General features: G+C 45.5%; 1 protein-coding gene across 1 annotated transcript in view; it reads right to left on the bottom strand.

Moving 5' to 3' along the window:
- Window positions 1-19,869, bottom strand: part of CDAN1 (codanin 1) — a 101,673-nt gene that overhangs the window by 32,409 nt on the left and 49,395 nt on the right. The window contains exons 10-16 of the mRNA XM_088471261.1: window positions 19,640-19,715; window positions 14,973-15,181; window positions 4,922-5,036; window positions 4,306-4,449; window positions 3,932-4,098; window positions 3,490-3,574; window positions 3,320-3,409 (exon numbers count right to left, since the gene is read on the bottom strand). Of these exons, the coding sequence (XP_088327387.1) occupies window positions 3,320-3,409; window positions 3,490-3,574; window positions 3,932-4,098; window positions 4,306-4,449; window positions 4,922-5,036; window positions 14,973-15,181; window positions 19,640-19,715 (886 nt within the window). The remainder of the gene's footprint in view (window positions 1-3,319; window positions 3,410-3,489; window positions 3,575-3,931; window positions 4,099-4,305; window positions 4,450-4,921; window positions 5,037-14,972; window positions 15,182-19,639; window positions 19,716-19,869) is intronic.

Raw genomic sequence — 19,869 nt, 5'->3', positions numbered from 1 at the left:
AGCACAAACTTGCAAGATAAGTGTCTACAACTGCTCCCTAACAACCACATTTTTTTTCATTTCTGCATCTAAAATGGGTGAAGCTTTATTAGTGAATTGTTTGCAGGCAGCACATACGTCTTTTCAAACACTTAGGTCTGAGTATGGACTTTGGGCCTGATTCAGACCCACTCGCGAGCGGCTGTCCGCTCGCAAGTGGGTCGATGTTATGGACTGAGCATGCGAACGACGGAGGGAGCTCCGTCGTGCGCATGCGCCAGACGCGACGAGCGAAGGAAAGTCCTTCGCTTGTTGTGTCCGATCAAAGGGGGCGTGCTGTCAATGTTGATTGACAGCACGCCCCCTTTGGTGGGCGTGCCTCCCTGACGGGGGCGTTCCCACGGGAACGCCTCCCATCAAAAGCCGGCCCACTGACATCACTAGTGATGTCAGTGGGAGTGATTTTGGCTCTGATAGAGCCAAAATCACTCCGGAGCTTGCGGTTGAAAACCTCAACCGCAGGCTCCGGCTCGCAATTTCGATGGTCGCGATGGTCACGACCATCGCGGCCATCACAATGCACGCTCGTATAGCCTGTGGGTGGTGACCCACAGCTATACGAGCGTCCAGGAGGACGCTCCATGAAAATGGAGCCCGGCCCTCATTCAGAGCGTGCGCTCTGCTCAGAGCGTACGGCTCTGAATGAGGGCCTTTGTTTTATACAGCGAGGAGCACTTCACACTGTGATCTTCCAACTGTTGGACAGAAGTCTCCCTTAAGCTAAAAAGGCCAAACCGCACAATACAGTGGTATCCTCATACACCTAGCCTCAATACGCCAATGCGGCGCAAGTAAGCTGCCAGGTCCAGCGCAACTCTGCTTGTGCCGAGCGTTCTTTTTCGCCCAAAAATGCATCTGTCGCAAAATGGATGTGACAAACCGCTTCAGGAGACAGCACGGATTAATTTGATATGTCACTTGTATATCTGCGTGCGACTGAGTCTGTATAGGAAGCACAACGGAATTTGGCGTGAAGAGAGAAAAAAAGCCACGGTCATTGCCTCATAGCACATCACGTACAGATTCGGACTCAGTCACACACAGATATACAAGTGTCACATATGAAATGAATCAGTGCAGTCTCGTGAAGCAGTCTGACACATCCACTTGTAGCTAAGATGTCCATGAAAGATGACGTTTTGCCTCTTTCTGAGACCCGATTTTTGGCGGGGAAAAAAAAAAATCCGAATTTGGCGGGAAAATCCGAACTAAACCGAGCCTGCACATCCTTAAATTTGATATCATGCAATGTGAAAACAAGGGCCTCTAACGTGACAGCTGCAACCCAAAAGAATGGCTCCCTATCATTTTATTTTTAGCAAACCATTTATCATAGTTCAATATTATTTTGTACAATTATCTTGCCTTTCTTTTAATATAGGTAATGCATTTAACGTGTAGCCTACAGCAATTACATATACTACACGTAAAACATTTAGAGAGACATCTCACTGGAGACTAATCATGTTCTGCATAGTACATTTTGCACTAGGAATAAGAAAGAAAAAAGCTGGGATTTTTGTAATCATAGCCCACTGGGGGACACTGGATTATCATGGGGTATAGAGTGCAGTTTAAGTTCCTCCCCCTCTGTATCCTATTGGTTCTCTGCAGGGGGCACACTTGGAGGAGTGGACTGAAGAGCGACGGCTACCCGGCCTCACAGGCTGGTGTGTATTGTCCTTATGGTCCAGTCCCAAAAGAAGAACAGGCAACCCCTGATGAAATTGTTGCATCACAGCCATCAGAGGAGAAATACACACACCCATGTGGAGAGACCGAAGAACTGGCTGGTCAAGTGCTTGTGAGACTTGATCACTCTCAAAATCAATTCTATTTGGAACAGCCACAAATGGGACTGTGCAAACTGCACTACATCGAAGATGCATACCATGGTTCCCAGGATCTTCATTAAAAGGTGGAACCTGTCTGTGAGCTAAAAGGGACTTCATGAATCACCGTAGTGAAGTAATCTTGACTTCTTTTTGACACCCATTACCATAGGGTATTCTCTACAGGAGACCCAGAAAGATAAAAATCTGGAAAGGACTCAGTTTGGATTTCTGGAAATTGAAAATTCAACTGTGGTCCTCTAAAGTTCGGGCTGTCTCCAGAACATGAATATGTAGCAAGAACAGTAAGTCCAAAGATGGTCAGGTAAGGAAGGATAACATACACTGCAGCAGACCCTGCACTGACCATGCCAGTCATTGAGACTAACCCGAGCTGTCAGGTACAGATGAGATGGAGAACAAAGAGGAGTTAGGAAACCTGCTCGGCCAAAGTATGGTGAGAGCTGCATGAGCTCTACTTTAGACTGGGCCACACACTTGGCCAAATAAGGCTTTGCCATCTCCGGAAGTACACACGCAGCTGGTCCTCTGCCTTCCATAATACCCACAGGGTATCCACTCTGGTCTGGGCACAAAGCAATGTTGAGTGGCACCTGGGAGCAGATAAAACTTTCTGCCACTGTTCCTCTGCCAGGATGAGCCCCGATGTACTCCCCTTATTAGACAGAGAGGAAATAAAAGGGCAGTTGCACAACACATGGATTTTCAAAACACACAAACCAGTCACAGGTACAACCACACAAAAAAAACACAGCATCCCCATAACACCTCGCCACTACTTCCCAGCATATAGAGGAAAAGGAGCTGCAAGTGGCTACTCCCAGAAAATTGCAGTTGTGTCTGATGGCTAGTCAAAAAGGAAGTTCCTAAAGGGATGGGACTTCACTCCACAGCCCAGCCCAGCAGGATGGCATCCGTGTAATAGATGGCTCCCTTAACCATCCTAATGCGGAGCTGCTACAACAGACAGCCCTCAACTTGCACTTACCGACCTTGTGCAGGATGCAGTGTAGGGGCTGCACAACGGCTCATAACAGGGAGGAGCGTGCAGCCAAAATACTTTGTACTTCCTACTACACCACTGGTGCTTTGTCCAGAGCCGACCCGGGAACAATGTCTGGAGCAGCTGAGGTAATTTATTACCATGTATTTACCATTACTTTTAATTGTTTTGGCCAGTAAGGACACCTATGCAGAGTCAATAACTGATCCCACTAAATACATCTAAATATTGGATTCCAAGAAATACGATTTTCTGGGCAGAAGCAGTGAAATCTATATAATATATTTAATAACAATACAAACAAATCCTACACTTAAGTTTATTCTCTCTCTCAGGGAGGATCCAGATTTTTTTCTTTTTTTTAACAAGGAAACGAATGCAACATATTCACCGCACAATCCAATATGAGAATACACAGACTTACCAGTGCCTGTGTTGCTACCATTGCGCTGGACGAAAGCTCATCCGGAGCAGCCTCACTGTTGAAAAACAGATCTTCTGGGACTGTAGGAACCTTAGTACATAATCAATATTGGCTGTTAGAAATGGTATTGGATTTATAGAAGTAATATTGTGCAGCAAGAAATAAGGTACCTGGAAAAGCCAGCCCAGAATGCTAAGCAGCAGCAGTTTGTTTAAGAAACCCATCTCTTTTTCCTCAGTCAGGATCAGCTTATATCTAAGAGCATAAATGACAATATACCAATGATTCCCCTGTGTCTGACACCACAAGCACAGAGCAAACACAAAGGACAACACAAGTGCAGTAAATGGAATGTTTGCAGCCCCAATATAATGCATCAGTCTAAACAGTTCAAATTAGGATTCATCATCAGTTTTACAAGTCACGATCATGACATGTTGACTGTATGTCTGAAGCTAGCAAAGAACCAAGTGATCACCAATTGCATACGGCTACTATGTCTCTCACTGTAGCGCACATTAAAGATAAACTCATTGGTAACACTTCAAAGCAGATTTGCCACTGTCCTTTCAAAATGAACAGAAATAGTAAAAAGCTTATTGTTCTCGTTACCTGTAGAGGTACAGTAAAAGGCAGAAAACCTTTCTGTAATAGTCGAGGTAGGGGGCGACACAATCCACCAATGACAGATACTCTACTGCCCACGGAACAGTTAGCACTGTGCGATGGTCTTGTATGGATCGTCTGAGCAACAGCAACACGTCTAAGGTGGGGAGAGTCTAAGAAAGACATGAAATCATCATGGAGTAGTACCTAATGAGACAGATAGAGGCGAGAGAGAAAACTAGGGATATAGAAGAGATGAGAAGGAGGAGGAATAAAGGCATTGGAGAGAGAGAAAGGGTGTAGAGGGAGAATGAAAGCAACAGGAAAGGAGAGAAGGTCATTTTCTCAAATGATTTTTAAAAAAAATGCAAAAATGTTACCTGATTCCGTAAGGCAACTGCAGACTCTTGTAACTCACTATTGAGACATTCTGTGGTTCTGTATGGCAAAAACGTCACAAACCCCAAAAACTTTGCCAGGAGCCTGACCGTCAATAGAATTGACGCAAAGCGGATTTTTTCATCCTGAAACAGGTTTTGGGGCATTAGACCACTTCAAACTGGAAGTTTTTGGAAACCAATAAGAAGTTGTTGTGTAGGTGCTTGTCTAGGAATGGCTCATTTGAATGTATAGATTTCACTTAATAGAATAGTATCAATATACAGTGAAATAATAACATGGCCTGTTTACATTCTACTGACCATTTACATCAACTAAATCCTTCTTAAAAAAAAAAAGGAAATATTTTCCCTTACATAGCCTAAACTCGTACTGTTCGGTGCTATGAGTAACCTATTCCTAATAAATAAAAAAAATAATCTGATGAAAATTAGGCACGCAGTGACACCAACTTGCAAACAACTTTTTTAAAACAATGTAATATTTCAAAGGCTTACAGGATATTTTTTTTTGTTACTGCCTCTCACCTTCCTTGTGTGAAAAATAAATAAATTATATATATATATTTTTTTTAGAGATCACAGAATCAGAATTTACCTGCTCATCCATATAAGATTCCCCATCTGTTGTCTCGTGTTCTACAATTGAAATGGCATCTAGCTCTTGTATTTCCTGGCACAGACTGTCCATTAGGTGGTGATTAAACTGGTAGCTGCATCAGAAATGGAAACCGTGGTAAAAAGGTGGCACTGAAAAACTAGAACGTTACTATTTCTCCTTTATCCATCGGAGACATTGGAATACGCTGGGTATAGGTGGAGCTGAGAGGAGTCTGTGCACCAAAAGTTAAGCTTTTCACAGCAACGTGTTCCTCTTCCTCTACAGATGGGCCCACATACATCTAGCCTCCTGGCGCGTTAAATAGCTGTTCTAATTGCCCCATGCCGTGGTGTGACTCAGTAACGCTGAGCGTCTTTTCGAGCGTTTTTTTTACCTTCAATTGCGTCTTATTTGCACAACAATGCGAATAGATAGCACAAGCAGCTTCTGCCGATTAAAATGATATGCGGCATGCCTATGTTCGGTGTATCTGTGGGTATATCTGCATGCGAAATGCTACGTTACAGTGTTACAGCCACTGACACTGTAACTTAGCATTTTGCATGCAGCTACACCCGCACTCGCACATAGAACATAGGCATGCCGCATATCATTTCATTCAGCAGAAGCTGCTTGTGCTATCTATTCACATCGTTGTGCAAGTAAGATGCATCTGAAGGTAAAAATATGCTCGAAAAGATGCTCGGCACTACAGAGTCAAAATGAGCTCCTGTATATCCCCACCCCCTGCCTGCAGCCTCAATTTCATTTTGGTGCCCAACAGAGCTGGGCATGTTTTTTTTTCAACTGCTCCTGCAGCTGGTTAAGTTTTATCTATTAACTTTATTTTTACTTGGGTGGCTAGCTGCGCCGCTACAGGTGCAGCGCTCATGCATCTACCTACTCCGGTGGCCAGTGCCCTGGTTACTGTGTCAGTGACACGGGCTGGTCCCTGGAGGACACAGCTGCGGCGAAGGGCAGGTAAGCAGCTCCCCGCACTGCTTCTAAAAACTGCTGGTTTCGGTGTTCCTTGCTCCACCATAGTGTAGTAGTATAGTTCAGAAATGGCTCAGCCTCTGACAGAGTCCCAGACCCTTTATGAGCCTGTATATAACTATCCTTGTCTAGACAAAAGATGAGACAAGATCTTGAGATGACCCACCTGAAATGTATCTATTTTGTCTTATTCCATCCCTAAATATATCTATTTTGGTGAAAACTGACTGATTCGCCAATCCCTGAACTATTCATTCTGCAGATACCTCGAACAGTCTCCATTTGAACCCCCACCCCTGGGGCAGCAGGATTTTTCATGTGGAAAATAGGTCTAGTCCTGGGATTCATCTGGTTACAACAGAGACTGGACTTGCAGTTCCTCAGTATATCTGCCTTCACCTGTTCGGTCAGAATATGGTTCTGTGGGGGTCATTCAGACCCGCTCGCAAGCGGGTCGATGTAGCCCCACTGCGCATGCGCACGACGGAGAGCGCTCTGTCGTGCGCATGCGCGAGATCCGGATAGCGACGGGCTCTCAGTCGCTCCGGGTCTCGCACCAAAGGGGGTGTGCTGTCGATGTTGATTGACAGCACGCCCCCTTTGGTGGGCGTGCCGGGGCGTGGCTGCCAGACGGAGGCGTTCCCATGGGAACGCCTACCGTCTGAAGCCGGCCCCACTGACATCACTAGTGATGTCAGTGGGAGTGATTTTTGCTCTGATAGAGCCAAAATCACTCCTGGGCTTGCGGCAGCGAGACCCTACCGCAGGGTCTCGTCGCAAGCCCGATGGTCGCGATGGTCAAAGACCATCGCGACCATCTTTTTGGCCGCTCGCATATGCTGTGGGTGGTCACCCACAGCTATGCGAGCGGCCAGGAGGCCGCTCCATTTTCAGGTAGGAGGGCACTGATTCAGAGCGAGCGCTCTGGTCAGAGCGTTCAGCTCTGAATCAGGCCCTGTGTACGTAATCTCCTCCCTAACAGGGGAAGCTGATAAACAGGTAAAACTCTAGATCCAACTTACTGATTGGTTCTCAGGCCTCTGAAACAACTTGAGATCCACCAGGAGCAGATAGCTCAGATGTTAATTTGACTAATGCTTCTCTCCTCCTTCCTAACGTGGCCTTACAGACGGAGGTGGAAAACACGAAGTTGAGTTTCAGACCTGTGGAGTGTTCTCTCTTGTGGACAGCTGCCGGGGGATCTCAGGTAACCTTCAGAAGACCAGCAGCTTGTGCTCCTGTAGATAAGTATGGTTGTTTTTCTACCTTACTCCTAGAAGCCAAGCTTACCTTAACGTGGGTAGAGACTTGTGCGACCGGCAATCGTGCCGATGTCCAGGGACACTCCAGACATCGCATGATTACCGGAACACACTGCAGTGATTAACGAAGGACGGAATGATCACTCGTTCTATCCTTCATTAACATGCATGGTGCCGCCTGTGATATCGGCAGATTTGATGTGCAGCACATCAAACCTAATGACGTTGCATGCGACCGCGGGAGCGCACATATCGTGCATACACACTGCACGATATGCACAATTTGTCTTTCCGATTTGGCCAAATCGGAACGACATCGCTCCAGTGTGTACCCAGCATTAGACATCTAGCTAAGTAACTTTCTATATACGTATAGAGATTTATGTAATATATATTTATTTAGACTGATTAGTCATGCTAACAATATGCATTTAAAACTAGAGATGTGCGAGTTCAGTTTTACTCAGTTCTTTTCACCACATTAGCGCAAGTTCGGATTACTTCGGATTTATCTTATTGGCTGTCCGGCTCTCACGTGTTTTGGATAGCCAATAACATAAATCCGAATCTGCACTAATGTGAGGAAAGAACTGAGTAAAACCGAACCTGCACATCTCTAATTTAAACAGCTGCTTTCCCTGCGGTATCTGTGTAGGGTGCCTCTTTCTTAGTTCCGACCACAACCCTATTGTTAGTGGGTCCGAATTATCCCTTACGGGTAATAAGTTTAAAGTACAATCTGGTCCCTGTGATAAAGTATGTTTCAGAAAGCCCATTTTCTTAGGTGCCCTTGGCATCTTTGGTACCCTGACCGTTCATCGATTTGCAAGGTGGGAGTTTCCACTCTCGGGTCTCCAGACTGCAATCTACAAACAGTCCAGGGATACATATAGCTTCCAAATTCTCAGTGGGTACTACCTGTCCATACCCATATCCAAAGGCGCACACTAGATACGGGTGGGTATTCACTGCCTTTGGTGCCATGTTCACCTCTGTAAAAGGGCACATTTTATACGGCCCAAGTCCAGGTGCTCTTGGCTTGCACCTCTGTCAGACTACATTATTGATGATAAAATGCTACTACCTCAGCATATACAAGACTGGCTTGTATTCGCTGTTTTCAGAGCTACCTCACATACCATGAGTACAGTTTCCACATCTGAGTCCACATTGTAAGGTGTAACTAACAGGCATTTGTGTACACATCATACAAGCAGAGTATACTATTTTTTGTGTGTAATGTCTGGTCTATGTGTCCTCCCCCGATGAAGGGCCATATTGTGATCAGCAGCTCTGCACAGTCTATCATCACATCTGTCTTGTATCTTATGTGTCCTTCCCTCGGCACAACCGGATAATGCATTTGACTTGTATTATAGCATGTTCTGAGGCTCCCAAATAACCTGAAGTTTTTCAAAAGCGATGCAGTGCTTGCCAAAGCCACATTTATCCTGTAATTCAACTGTGGCAGAAATCTGTGTCTTCTTGTATTAGAGGTATAAGTATTACGGCACTAATCACACTAGTTGGGGTACCCTTGGCTGACCTATTATTTTCAGTACTCAGCTATAAATTACGCTGCCTCAACCATTCTGAATGTACGGTGTCCCCTTGCAGGTTGCTATAACTAGGTACATTACTAACGTTTATTTATTAAAGTTCAGGTTAGTGATGATGTGTGGTCTGGAATGTTCTGTCTCCTTCTAGCCAATCAGGAGAACTCTACAACCTATTATATCCCTGTTGACGGAGTCCAGTTAGATATTCTAAGGCCAATCCAACCCTGTGGGTCCTTTGTGTAAGAGAACTTTATATTGCCGGCTGGCCATTCTCAACCAGGTACAGCCTCCGGGACTTAGACCAGGCTATGGTCAGAGCAGTTTTGATTTAGCACCTTTCCGCTCACAAGGTCAGTGAGTTTTATGCCTTTCTCTAGGTGCGATATCCTTCCCAGAATTTTCCTACATGAATGAACTCTGGCGATAAGTCTTCACGATCTGATTTATGTACTATTTCCTAACCCTCAGTCTATTGCTGCAGGGCCTCCCTTGGTTTGAGGCTTATCACACTCTCTTCAAGTCATGTTGTAGATTTGTGAGGGTGTTTTATGTCTCTACAGTGCTCTATCCTTCTTCTTGCTGAGTGTATAACAGGGGTTTGCTATTCTTGGAATCTGCAAATCTCTAAACGTCTCCCTACCCTTTCCTCTATCTATCTCACTCAGGATGAGAATGTCTGGAAGTTTGCTAACTAATGATTCCTCCCTGACCTTCGATGTGGCCTGGTCTCACTACGGGGCAAATCCCCCAGGTTTACTTCCTGTTTATGCATTTCCTGTCTCCTAAGTGTTTATCCTCCGGTATACAGATGTGTCCACATACATCTAGCCTCCTTGCACGTTTAACAGCCCTTCTAGTCGCGCCATGTCGTGGCGTGACTCGGTACCGCCGTGCGACTTTTCATGCGGCTTTTTACCTTCAAATGCGTCTTATTCGCACAGCCATGCAAATAAAATGCACAAGCAGCTTCTGATTAAACTGATATGTGGCATGCATTTGTTCTGTGTGCAACTGCAAGTGTATGTGCATGCGAAGTACTACGTTACATTGTCACGGCTGCTGACACTAACGTAAAATTTTGCATGCACATACATGCAAGCGCACGGCATCTATTCACCGGTGGTAATCGCTGCAACGCTATTTTTCCCACTCGTCCACCCGCCATTTTGTTATAGCGGGGCACAGCCAAAAGGACAGGGCGCATTCTACTCTTGAAATTGGGCAAGGCGTGGTGCCCCACCAAAACAGCCTAGCGGGAACGCTATTAAACCATAGGCATCAGATTCACAAATTACAGATCATCTCTTAAAAGCTCATATTCTGTCACCTGTCAGTTTGTAGAAAAACCCATGTACAGTTTATTAAAATTGTTGGTTGGCAAAACAACAAGAGATATGGTAAGAACTTACCTTTGTTATCTCTATTTCTACGAAGCCCATAGGGTCCACAGGATTGACCTTGGGGTATAGGTTGGGAACCAAATCCGGGCACCACGCAGTTAAAGCTTTTAGCTCCCAGGATGCACTCTCCCTATAGCCCCACCCCCAAGCCAGAGGCAACTCAGGGCCTGATTCAGAGCCGGACGCTCTGACCAGAGCGCTCGCTCTGAATCAGGGCCCTCCTACATGAAAATGGAGCGGCCTCTTGGACGCTCGCATAGCTGTGGGTGACCACCCACAGCTATAGCGAGCGTCCATGATGATGGTCGCGATGGTCTTGACCATCGCAACTATCGGGCTTGCGACGGAGACCCTGCGGTAGGGTCTCTCTTCCGCAAGCCCTGGAGTGATTTTGGCTCTATCAGAGCCAAAATCACTCCCACTGACATCACTACTGATGTCAGTGGGGCCGGCTTCAGACGGTAGGCGTTCCCATGGGAACGCCTCCGTCTGGCAGCCACGCCCCCGGCACGCTCAGCAAAGGGGGCGTGCTGTCAATCAACATCGATAGCACGCCCCCTTTGGTGCGAGACCCGGAGCGACGGCTATCCCGTCGCTAGCCGGGTCTCGCGAATGCGCACGACGGAGCTCCCTCCGTCATGCGCAGTAGTGCACCATCGACCCGCTTGCGAGTGTCCTGCGTCGAACTTCTGGAAATCCTAATCACTGGAGGATCATAGTGACAGGTACGATACCATAAGAATTATGTATGCCACAGTCTGTGGTAGATCCCAGCAAAGTCTTGCCTTTGTGCTCTAAACATCTCAATGATGACAGAGCCAGGGAAGCCTTAGGACCACAGTAAGGACGCAGTCAAAGACAAATGATCCAGGTCCAGAGAAAAACAAAGACCCTGAGACAACAGGTCCGTCTCGAAGGAAACTTCTGAAGGCCTCGAGGAAGAAGGGAGACCGGAGGACACAGGTACACAATGTGGAAGGACCACTTCACTGACAGAGTCACTGAAGGTTGCTTTAGTACCCCTAGTACTGGACTGTAATACCGGTAGTGTGTGATAAGAGTCAGAAGGCCATTAGGATCACCTCAGGGAGGCCCCCTCTCCTCCCCAGGAGTTGAAACCTCTCTTGGAGAAGAGACCAGTCCCCGGGATGCACGTCGTGACGGCTGAGGAAGCCCGCTTCCCAATGGAGAGCCTCCGGAATGAACACTGCAGAGATGGCCAGGAGGAGCCCTCGGACTATGTCAGAATGTGTGACATTCCTGTCATTGCCACCCAACTACCAGTGTTGCCTAGATGGAAGCCACTGTTGCGACACTGTCGGACTGAACCTTTTCAGGTTCAGTCCGACAGTGACATGTGTGGTAGGCCAGAGTGAAGGCCCAAGACAGCCTAAAGTTCCAACAAGTTAATTGGCAGGGCGGAAGCCACAGATGTCCAACTGCCCCGAAACGAATGCGGACCAGACACTGTCCGTAGCAAAGAATACCCTGGACGAGATGTCCATAGCCACCCGGACAGAGACCGACCCTCCACTGGAGAGAGCATCATCGTTTGAACAGCGATCCGATGGAAAAAACTCGATACATCTGGAGAGGAGCCAATTATGGCAAGGCCTGGAATGGAACTGAGCACATTCCACCCTTCCAAAAGAAGACACTCTGGATATTTGACCGCGCATCACAGAGAGTTATGACATATGTCGACTGCGTAGACATCCACACACACCTAGCTGAAGAGTGAAGATCTTGTCTTACGCCAGAAGAATTCTCAGATTCTGAGAATCCAGCAGTGCTCCCAGATGAAGAATACCCTGTGAGGGATGCAGGGAGGACTTTTTCCCCGTTGATTAAACATCTGTGCCCTGAAGAAGCCATGGCTATCCTGACCTGGCTGTAAAGTACCTCGGTGATCCTGCTAAGAGCTTGAGGCCGTCCAGATACTGGAGCAGTCGGATACACTGAACAGGTGAACTGTCAGAAAATCCATAAAGCTGGTAAACCCCGTTGGGGCTGAGGACAGTCTCAAAAGGCAGAGCCCGAATATTGCAAGTGTTGCTGTGGCACAGCAAACCTGAGCCCATGCTAAAATCCACCCCAGGAGGTGATTTCTATTACTCGTGAAGACCCTCAGGGAATGGGAAACAGGAGGCCTTTGTGACTCATCGTATCTGGCAACAGTCAGGCTCCTGCCCTGAGATCCACCCGCTGACAGAAATGGGGAATGTATGATACAGGTGCAGGATCGACATTCTCTATATCCAGAATGGACCTGGCTACCAGCCTCAAAGCAGGGATAATAATAATACTAAAAATAGGCTTCCCCCATGTGAGAGGGAAAGAGCCCAATACATCATCAAGTTCATGGCAGAGCCAATGGGAAGTAACCACAGGGCGTATATCACGCCATTTTGTATTTCATAGAAAACGACATCCACACAGGATGGCTGTTGTGGTAATCCCTGCAAGGGGAATGACAGACCGTTGCGGTACCGGAGGTAATTCATGTACTGTGAAAAACCCCGGAGCGATAGTCTGTGACACAGGGGTAAAGTGCAAGAAACTGCGAGATACCCTGAGATGACAAAGGGCAGTATGGTGAAGTAACCAAGTGAGTTACGATAACAGGGCCCGCCCGGCGATCCGCAAAGGAGAGGATCCTGAGAAACAAACCACCCAAGGGGGTCGTGTAAGTGGCCTGGCACCAGATGGCGCCGCATACATAACCTTTTCTGAGTCAAATCCTCCGCACTAACACCTGCAGTCCATCATGACTTGCAGGTTAGCAAAAATGGGTGCAGTATCGCGCTCTATCCCCTGGTCAGACATATCTGACTAACCATCTTGGTGGAAATAATAAGCAGCGCCATACCGGTCCTGACTCACGCTAAGATTAGCTGCAGGGATTCAATATCAGCGTATGCAACACACAGTTCCACCTAAAATATGGCAACGTGCAGCACGCAACAGTATGTGACCAACTTCACAAATATTGACAAGTATATATATGCGAGGTCTCAGAACCACCCTAGGTACACCTGTATTAGGGCAGATTGTAAAGAAAAGGGATAGATATTCACTGACAGGTGAGAGAAAAAGCAGACAGTCAGCACTAGCATAAGTCTCATACAATGCAGAAAAATATATACATACATTAGCATGACATATAATATACTGCACAATGTCGCTACATTCAACTGCCCAGATTCAGTGTCTGGGAAGGCTATAGCGCTGTGTACACTCGGTACGCAGGGGGACTGGGCTCACTGTCATCCTAGGAGTTCTGCAGCACCAAAGGGAGAAAATGGCCACCTGGAGACCTCAGAGGAAGCGTGGCCCGCGGAGGAAGCAGCTCAGCGACGCCAGACTGTAGTATTGAAAGGCGCGCTGAGCTGAGGGCCACTAGACAGGGAAGGCTTCCTCCCCTGGCTAGCAATTAGCCCCCCGGGATGCCGGCTCCCGCTGCCACTATAATCCCTGGTGGGCTAGTGGACATGCGGGGTATGCCTCACTGGAGGGGGAGCCTGCCGCCACCGCAAGCGCCTCCGGTCTGTCCCCAGAGACCGAAGGCATAAGGCCACATGTACACGCGGGTCACCGCAAGCGGTGACCACGCGACTTACCTGTCCCCATCGATCCGGCAGCAGCCCATGGATTCCTCCAGAGCCCAGCTAGTACAGACTCTGGGGTCCCACTGCGATCCCCAGATCTGTACTGGCGTTGCAGCGCCGTAAGGGGTGTAGGAGCGGTAGCTTAGATGTCCATTGGACAGTCTGATGCTGCCGCTCTGAAGAGTAGTAAAAAAGAAGAAACACAAAATAAAACTCTTAAAATAAGTATTAAGCTTAGGGGCTACTAAGCAGCCTACCTGCGCCAAGTGTGACCCGACTCCGGCCAGGCACCAACTAAAACTGAGGTGCCTCTGGCTTGGGACGGGGCTATACGGAGAGTGGACCCAGTGCATCCTGGGAGCTAAAAGCTTTAACTGCGTGGTGCCCGGATTTGGTTCCCAACCTATACCCCAAGGTCAACCCTGTGGACCCCTATGGACCCTGAAATAGAATAAAACATATTAGGAGATAATTTGCGAGGGGGGCCCCAAGATTTCGACTGCCTCGGCCTCCACAGGATTTAATCCTGCACTGGCCTGAAGGTAAGCAGCCTAACCCTAACCAACCCCCCTCCTAACCCACACCCTCCCCCTCCTGCAGCCTAACCCTCCCCTAACCCAAACTGTAATACTTACCGTCGTAATGCCGGCAGTCGGGATTCTGGAGCTGGGATGCCAAATGCTGACTATTCCGGCACCAGTATTCGGAGCACCGGCATCCCGACCGCAGGGATGGTGACGTGAAACGTCTAAAACACACACTTGCTGTATCTATCAACTGCTAGGTGGGTGAGAAATAACTTCTATGTCTTACTACGTTTTTAATGAATGGGCATTCTAAAAATGAATATCCTGTATATTAAATGCCTAAGTACCTGTCTTATTATAGCTCACAGCAAACACTGCGATTATGAACAAAACTCTGAAGTCACACAATATAATGGACATAAAAAATGATGATATACTGCGCTTGATGATGCCTCCAAAATCTCACAATCTTAGTCGCAATTGACTTAACAGCTTCAACTAAAGTTTTAACTATTTTTGCTGAGGATGAGGTCAGTTTTCATGTAAATAAATGAGAAACCATATATAATTTCAAATCTAAACTACATCATACATATGTATCATCTAAACATGTACAGGGTAAAAAGGCAAACACTGAAAAGATGATAGCAAAAGTAGTAAAGATACATGAACATACATATATAGTACTATATTTACCTTCCTGCACTGACTATGAAGTCTCGGAAGAATTCCTGGAACCCAGGAAAGGAAGGAGGAGGACAGGGGCCACCGACACTCTGAGGGGCCACAAATCTCTCTTGTAATCGCTTCAGCCTGTTGAGGTTGTCAGATCCAATCATATTGAGCACATCCTGGTCTGGATTATCACCAGCACCTCCCATACCTCCACCTGGTCCCTTACACATCTAACATAAGAGAATACATACAGGAAGACTTATTTCTTCTGGTAATGAATGTAAGACCTGACAGAAGGGAACTGTGTTAGGAATTAGTAACCCATTTGCTACAAATCAGTGCAAACATGAATCATACGTGTCCATGACTTTAGCTTGGCTACATCCATGTGCACACGTTTTTAAAGCACCAGACCATGTTTAGCACTTAACGTCTAATGTTAATAGGAATTCCATGGATATCTTAGTGCAGTAATGATAACTCTGCACTGTGCAATAAGATCCCCCAAAACATTTTTTTTGCTATAAGACAGATAAACCTGTAAAACAAAAAAATTATACACAAATTGGATTAAAAAGCAACATCTGTATGTAATAATGTAGCGACTAGGTCCATTTGTGGAGAGTGCTTATAAACTTTCCTATAGATGGTATTACGTTCCATACAGACTGAATAAAATGATCTCTAGCTTGTGCTGGGGCTGTGCTACAGATGTAGGAGCATTTCTGCATACCTGGTGGAGCTGTCCAACGCTCACCCCTTTTAGAACAAGATTAGAGCACTTTTCAATTCTCATAGTTGGCTTGATTATGCCTTTAAGCCCCAAATACTTTCTCTTGCCACTGAGCATCCCAGATGCTACTCGTCATCAACATTAATTAATTAGACACAAACTATTGGCTGCCACTTGTCAGCAAAGTGAAAGCAAACAGAAGTCCAGAATTTCCAGGAGATTATAGGACACACTTATATATATGTATATATATATATATATATATATATATATATATATATATATATATATTCCACAATAGGTACAGCGGCACTCAGGAGACATCACAAAAAGCGTTTAATTATTTCGACGTTTCGGGATACGGAGACCCCGTCTTCAGGAACATACAGATGAATAACATACAATAACAGTGGTCTTAAATACCTGTGTCTGTGCTGAGTGAATGCAGCTGATCTGCCCACCTCTGGTAAACGGACCCCACACATCCGGTCGCGGCACCCGCGAACCGGAAGTGACGTCATCCACTGCCCGGAGGAAGATACAGTCACTTAATAGTGCAACAACTCTCCTATGTGTGAATAATTAATATACCATCAGCGCTAGCCAACAAATGGATAGCGCTATAAAGTGCTAATAATATGCTTGTGCAATGAAGTGAAAATAAAAACAGTGAAACATAAGTGTTTGTTGATTGCTTGCACAAAGGTGGCCACACTGCCATCTTGTGGCCCGACCACAAAAATGCAAGACAATAATACTTTGTGTAACCATATGGAAATATGAAAATATAAAAAAAAAAGGACAAACATGTAATGACCATAAAAACATAATACACAAATCTACAACATTATATACTAATGATCACACCTGTAATATACAAAAAATATTGCATATAGAAATGCCACCTCTTGTTTGTTGGTGGACATCAATGGTAGCAATGACATAACAATGTATATGTACATAAAGCACAAAGAGCACAGAAAAAAATCCCGCCTATATAGATCATAAGGCGACAAAAAGAAATATATGTGTTAGTGTATCTGTATAATGGCTGGCGGGCTACATAAAGTAATCCTATAAACAACAAAAAGGATTAAAAGGATTAACTGCCCTATACATGACCCAAGCTGATACCTAATACACAATCCGCTCCTTGCTAGAAACCAAGGAGACTCAGCATCATATCATAAAAAGTTATGTATCCCTAATGACTCATTAAGGCCCCTAGGGACTACAGTATCCAAATGGAAAATCCATTTGGTTTCCCTTTGTAAAAGTTTTTTAGATCTATTGCCTCCCCTAATGGACACAGGGATATGGTCTATAATGCGATACCTCAATGTCGCCATACTGTGTTTTAAGTTGGCAAAATGGCGTGCCACCGGCTGTTCGCTTTGTCCCGACAATAGGGCCGCCCTGATAGCAGACCTGTGCTGAGCCATTCGCTCCTTGAACTGACGTTCTGTCTTGCCCACGTAGTGTAACCCACATGGGCAAGACAGAACGTACACCACAAACCTGGAAGTACAACTCAGATTCCACTGTATTTTAAATTTTTGCCCGTGTACGGGTGGGAGATAAATTCTCCTGGAATCAAATAATTACATGTAGTGCACCCCAGGCAACGAAAGCAACCCTTCCTACGTTGCAAAAAACCAGTAGATTCATTGGTAGATGTTTTAAAACCAGTGATGTCAGTTTTGACCAACCAGTCCCTTATGCTTCTATTCCTTGTATAGCTCGGCATGATCTTAGATGAGTAAAGCATAGGTAATTCTGGGTCAGTAGAGACCAGTGGGCAAAATTTTTTTGCCACCTGGTTAGTATGCTTACTCTTGACACTATACTGATTAACCCATGGTATAACCTTGGTCAAAACTTTAGGTGCTTTGGGTGTCAGTAGTTCATCCCTATTGAGTCTAACAGCTATATATATATATATATATATATATATATATATATATATATATATATATGTGTAATATCAGCAATACTCCAGATGTCCCAATAAGGTAAGACCTGAAGAACCAGCACACCACCAAATCCGGTAGTTTTAAACAAGTATCTTTAATGTAGCATCTGTAAAAAGTTATATAAAAGCCATCATAGAGCCAACTTCAGTAAATTGTAGTAAAGTACTCATCCATCACTGTAGGATATTTTGTAAAGTACTCATCCATCACTGTAGATAAGAACCGGCCATCCAAACGGGCCATTTCTGCACATCTAGCCTTTGTCAATGGTCAGCCTCCTGACCATATAAAAGCTCTATGATGGCTGTTATATAACTTTTTACAGATGCTACATTAAAGATACTTGTTTAAAACTACCGGATTTGGTGGTGTGCTGGTTCTTCAGGTCTTACCTTATTAGGACATGTGGAGTATTGCTGCTATATCAATAATTACCGGGCACCCACACTCAAGTTTTGTATAAAGTGTGTGCGACCTGTTTATTTGTTATATATATATATATATAAATATATATATTGTGATAGGATCACTGGTAAAGTGGTCTGTGGCAGGTACATTTGTCCCAGATTCCTGTCTTTTGTGTTTTAAACCCCGAGGAGAAAGTCTGCAGTGTAGCAGGCTTGAGTTTCGGCTTTTTGAAAAGCCGGTTTGGGACCTGGGGGTTGTGGGTGAGAGGAGAGGGAGGGCTCCACCCACAGCCACTCCAGGTTTTGGTTCTCGCAGCCTGGTAACAGGCTTGTTAGTTTTTCACCTGAGAGTGGCCAATATAAGCCTAGTGTGTTTAGGGCTGATTGTCTCACCTGGGAGAGCAGGCAGGGAGTTTGCTCAGAGACACTTGGAAACCTAACCGTGAGTGTTGTGCTGTGCTTTTGTTGCTGGAGAGGGCATTAGGCCCTGCCAGGTTCTGGTAGTGAGGGAACTACCTGTGAAGTTAGTGCCCCGACAGGGCTAGGATTTATATTTATGTTTTCTTTATGTTTCTGACATTGTACAATAAAGATTGGCGCCGACCAGCTTGTACTGGCATCCAGACTGGTGTGCTGCTTCCCTGCTGCTGTGTGTGTGTGTGTGTGTAAGGAAGGAGTCCTCTACCCAGGAGAGGGACCCCCTAACCTAACTGTGTCACAATATATATATATATATCTATCTCTCTGGGATGTGCATGCTCGGATAGGTTAGAATCTGCACGCAGAGTTCGGATTTTTCCCTCCAAAATCGGGTCTCAGAAAGAGGCAAAACGTCATCTTTCATGGACAAACATCATCTTCCATGGTATTTTGTCCAGGAATGATAATGTTTGTCCATGACAGATGATGGTTTGCCTTTTTCTGAGACCCGATTTTTGGAGGGAAAAATCCAAACTCGGCGTGCAGATTCTAACCTATCCGAGCCATAGTATTTTGCATGGCTCCTCTAAAACACAGACCTTACATTTAAACATTCCGCAGGCATTTACCCAACATCTTTCCAATGCCCCTACAAGATGGTTTAACTGGGCATACCCCACCCCACCCCACCCCGCTCTGCCCCCTTTTTCTGCGGACGGCCACTCCCCAACCTTTCCTTGTTCCATGCCTTTAAGCGTTATAATTCCTCTCACACGTAATTCAGTTTACATTTTGTATGAAGAAGTTATATATAAATGTAAATATAGAAACCAACTCCAGCGTTTGACATATCACAAAAGTGAAAGCAGGTGGCATCTAGCTCTAAATATAGCCAGTAGTTTATGACCTTGCAGCTCACGGAAAAAATCCCCTATTAAACCGGTAAAAGGTCTGTGCTAAACCTGAATGATATTCATTTTCACATAATTGTCATAATGGTGAAGTGAAAGAATGGTCTTGAGAAATAATTAGATCGATGCAGCGAGACAAACTAATCATTCAAACCAAGTGTTGGGCGCCAGCAAGTAACAAGGCAACAATACATCATTTAGCAAACACATTGGAAAATATATTGGAGAACATGTCATGGGTTACCTGGACAAGCTGCTTCTGAAACAGTCTAGCAAAATGACTGTGATTAGAGGCTACAGACAGGTTGGACATCATAGCTCTGCCAAAAGAGTACACAGAAGTGTCAGTGTCACTACAATAGCTACTTAGCAATATTACTTTATTCAACCCATTACACCACATGTGAAATGATATAAATCCTGTTGTTCAGCTGTAGGACACAGGAATAAGGGTACAGTATGCAGTCATCAAGT

This window comes from Taudactylus pleione, unplaced genomic scaffold (genome assembly GCF_031769625.1).
Source record: "Taudactylus pleione unplaced genomic scaffold, aTauple2 ptg000113l, whole genome shotgun sequence".
NCBI lineage: Eukaryota > Metazoa > Chordata > Amphibia > Anura > Myobatrachidae > Taudactylus > Taudactylus pleione.
This window is presented reverse-complemented; position numbering and strand designations above follow the sequence as displayed.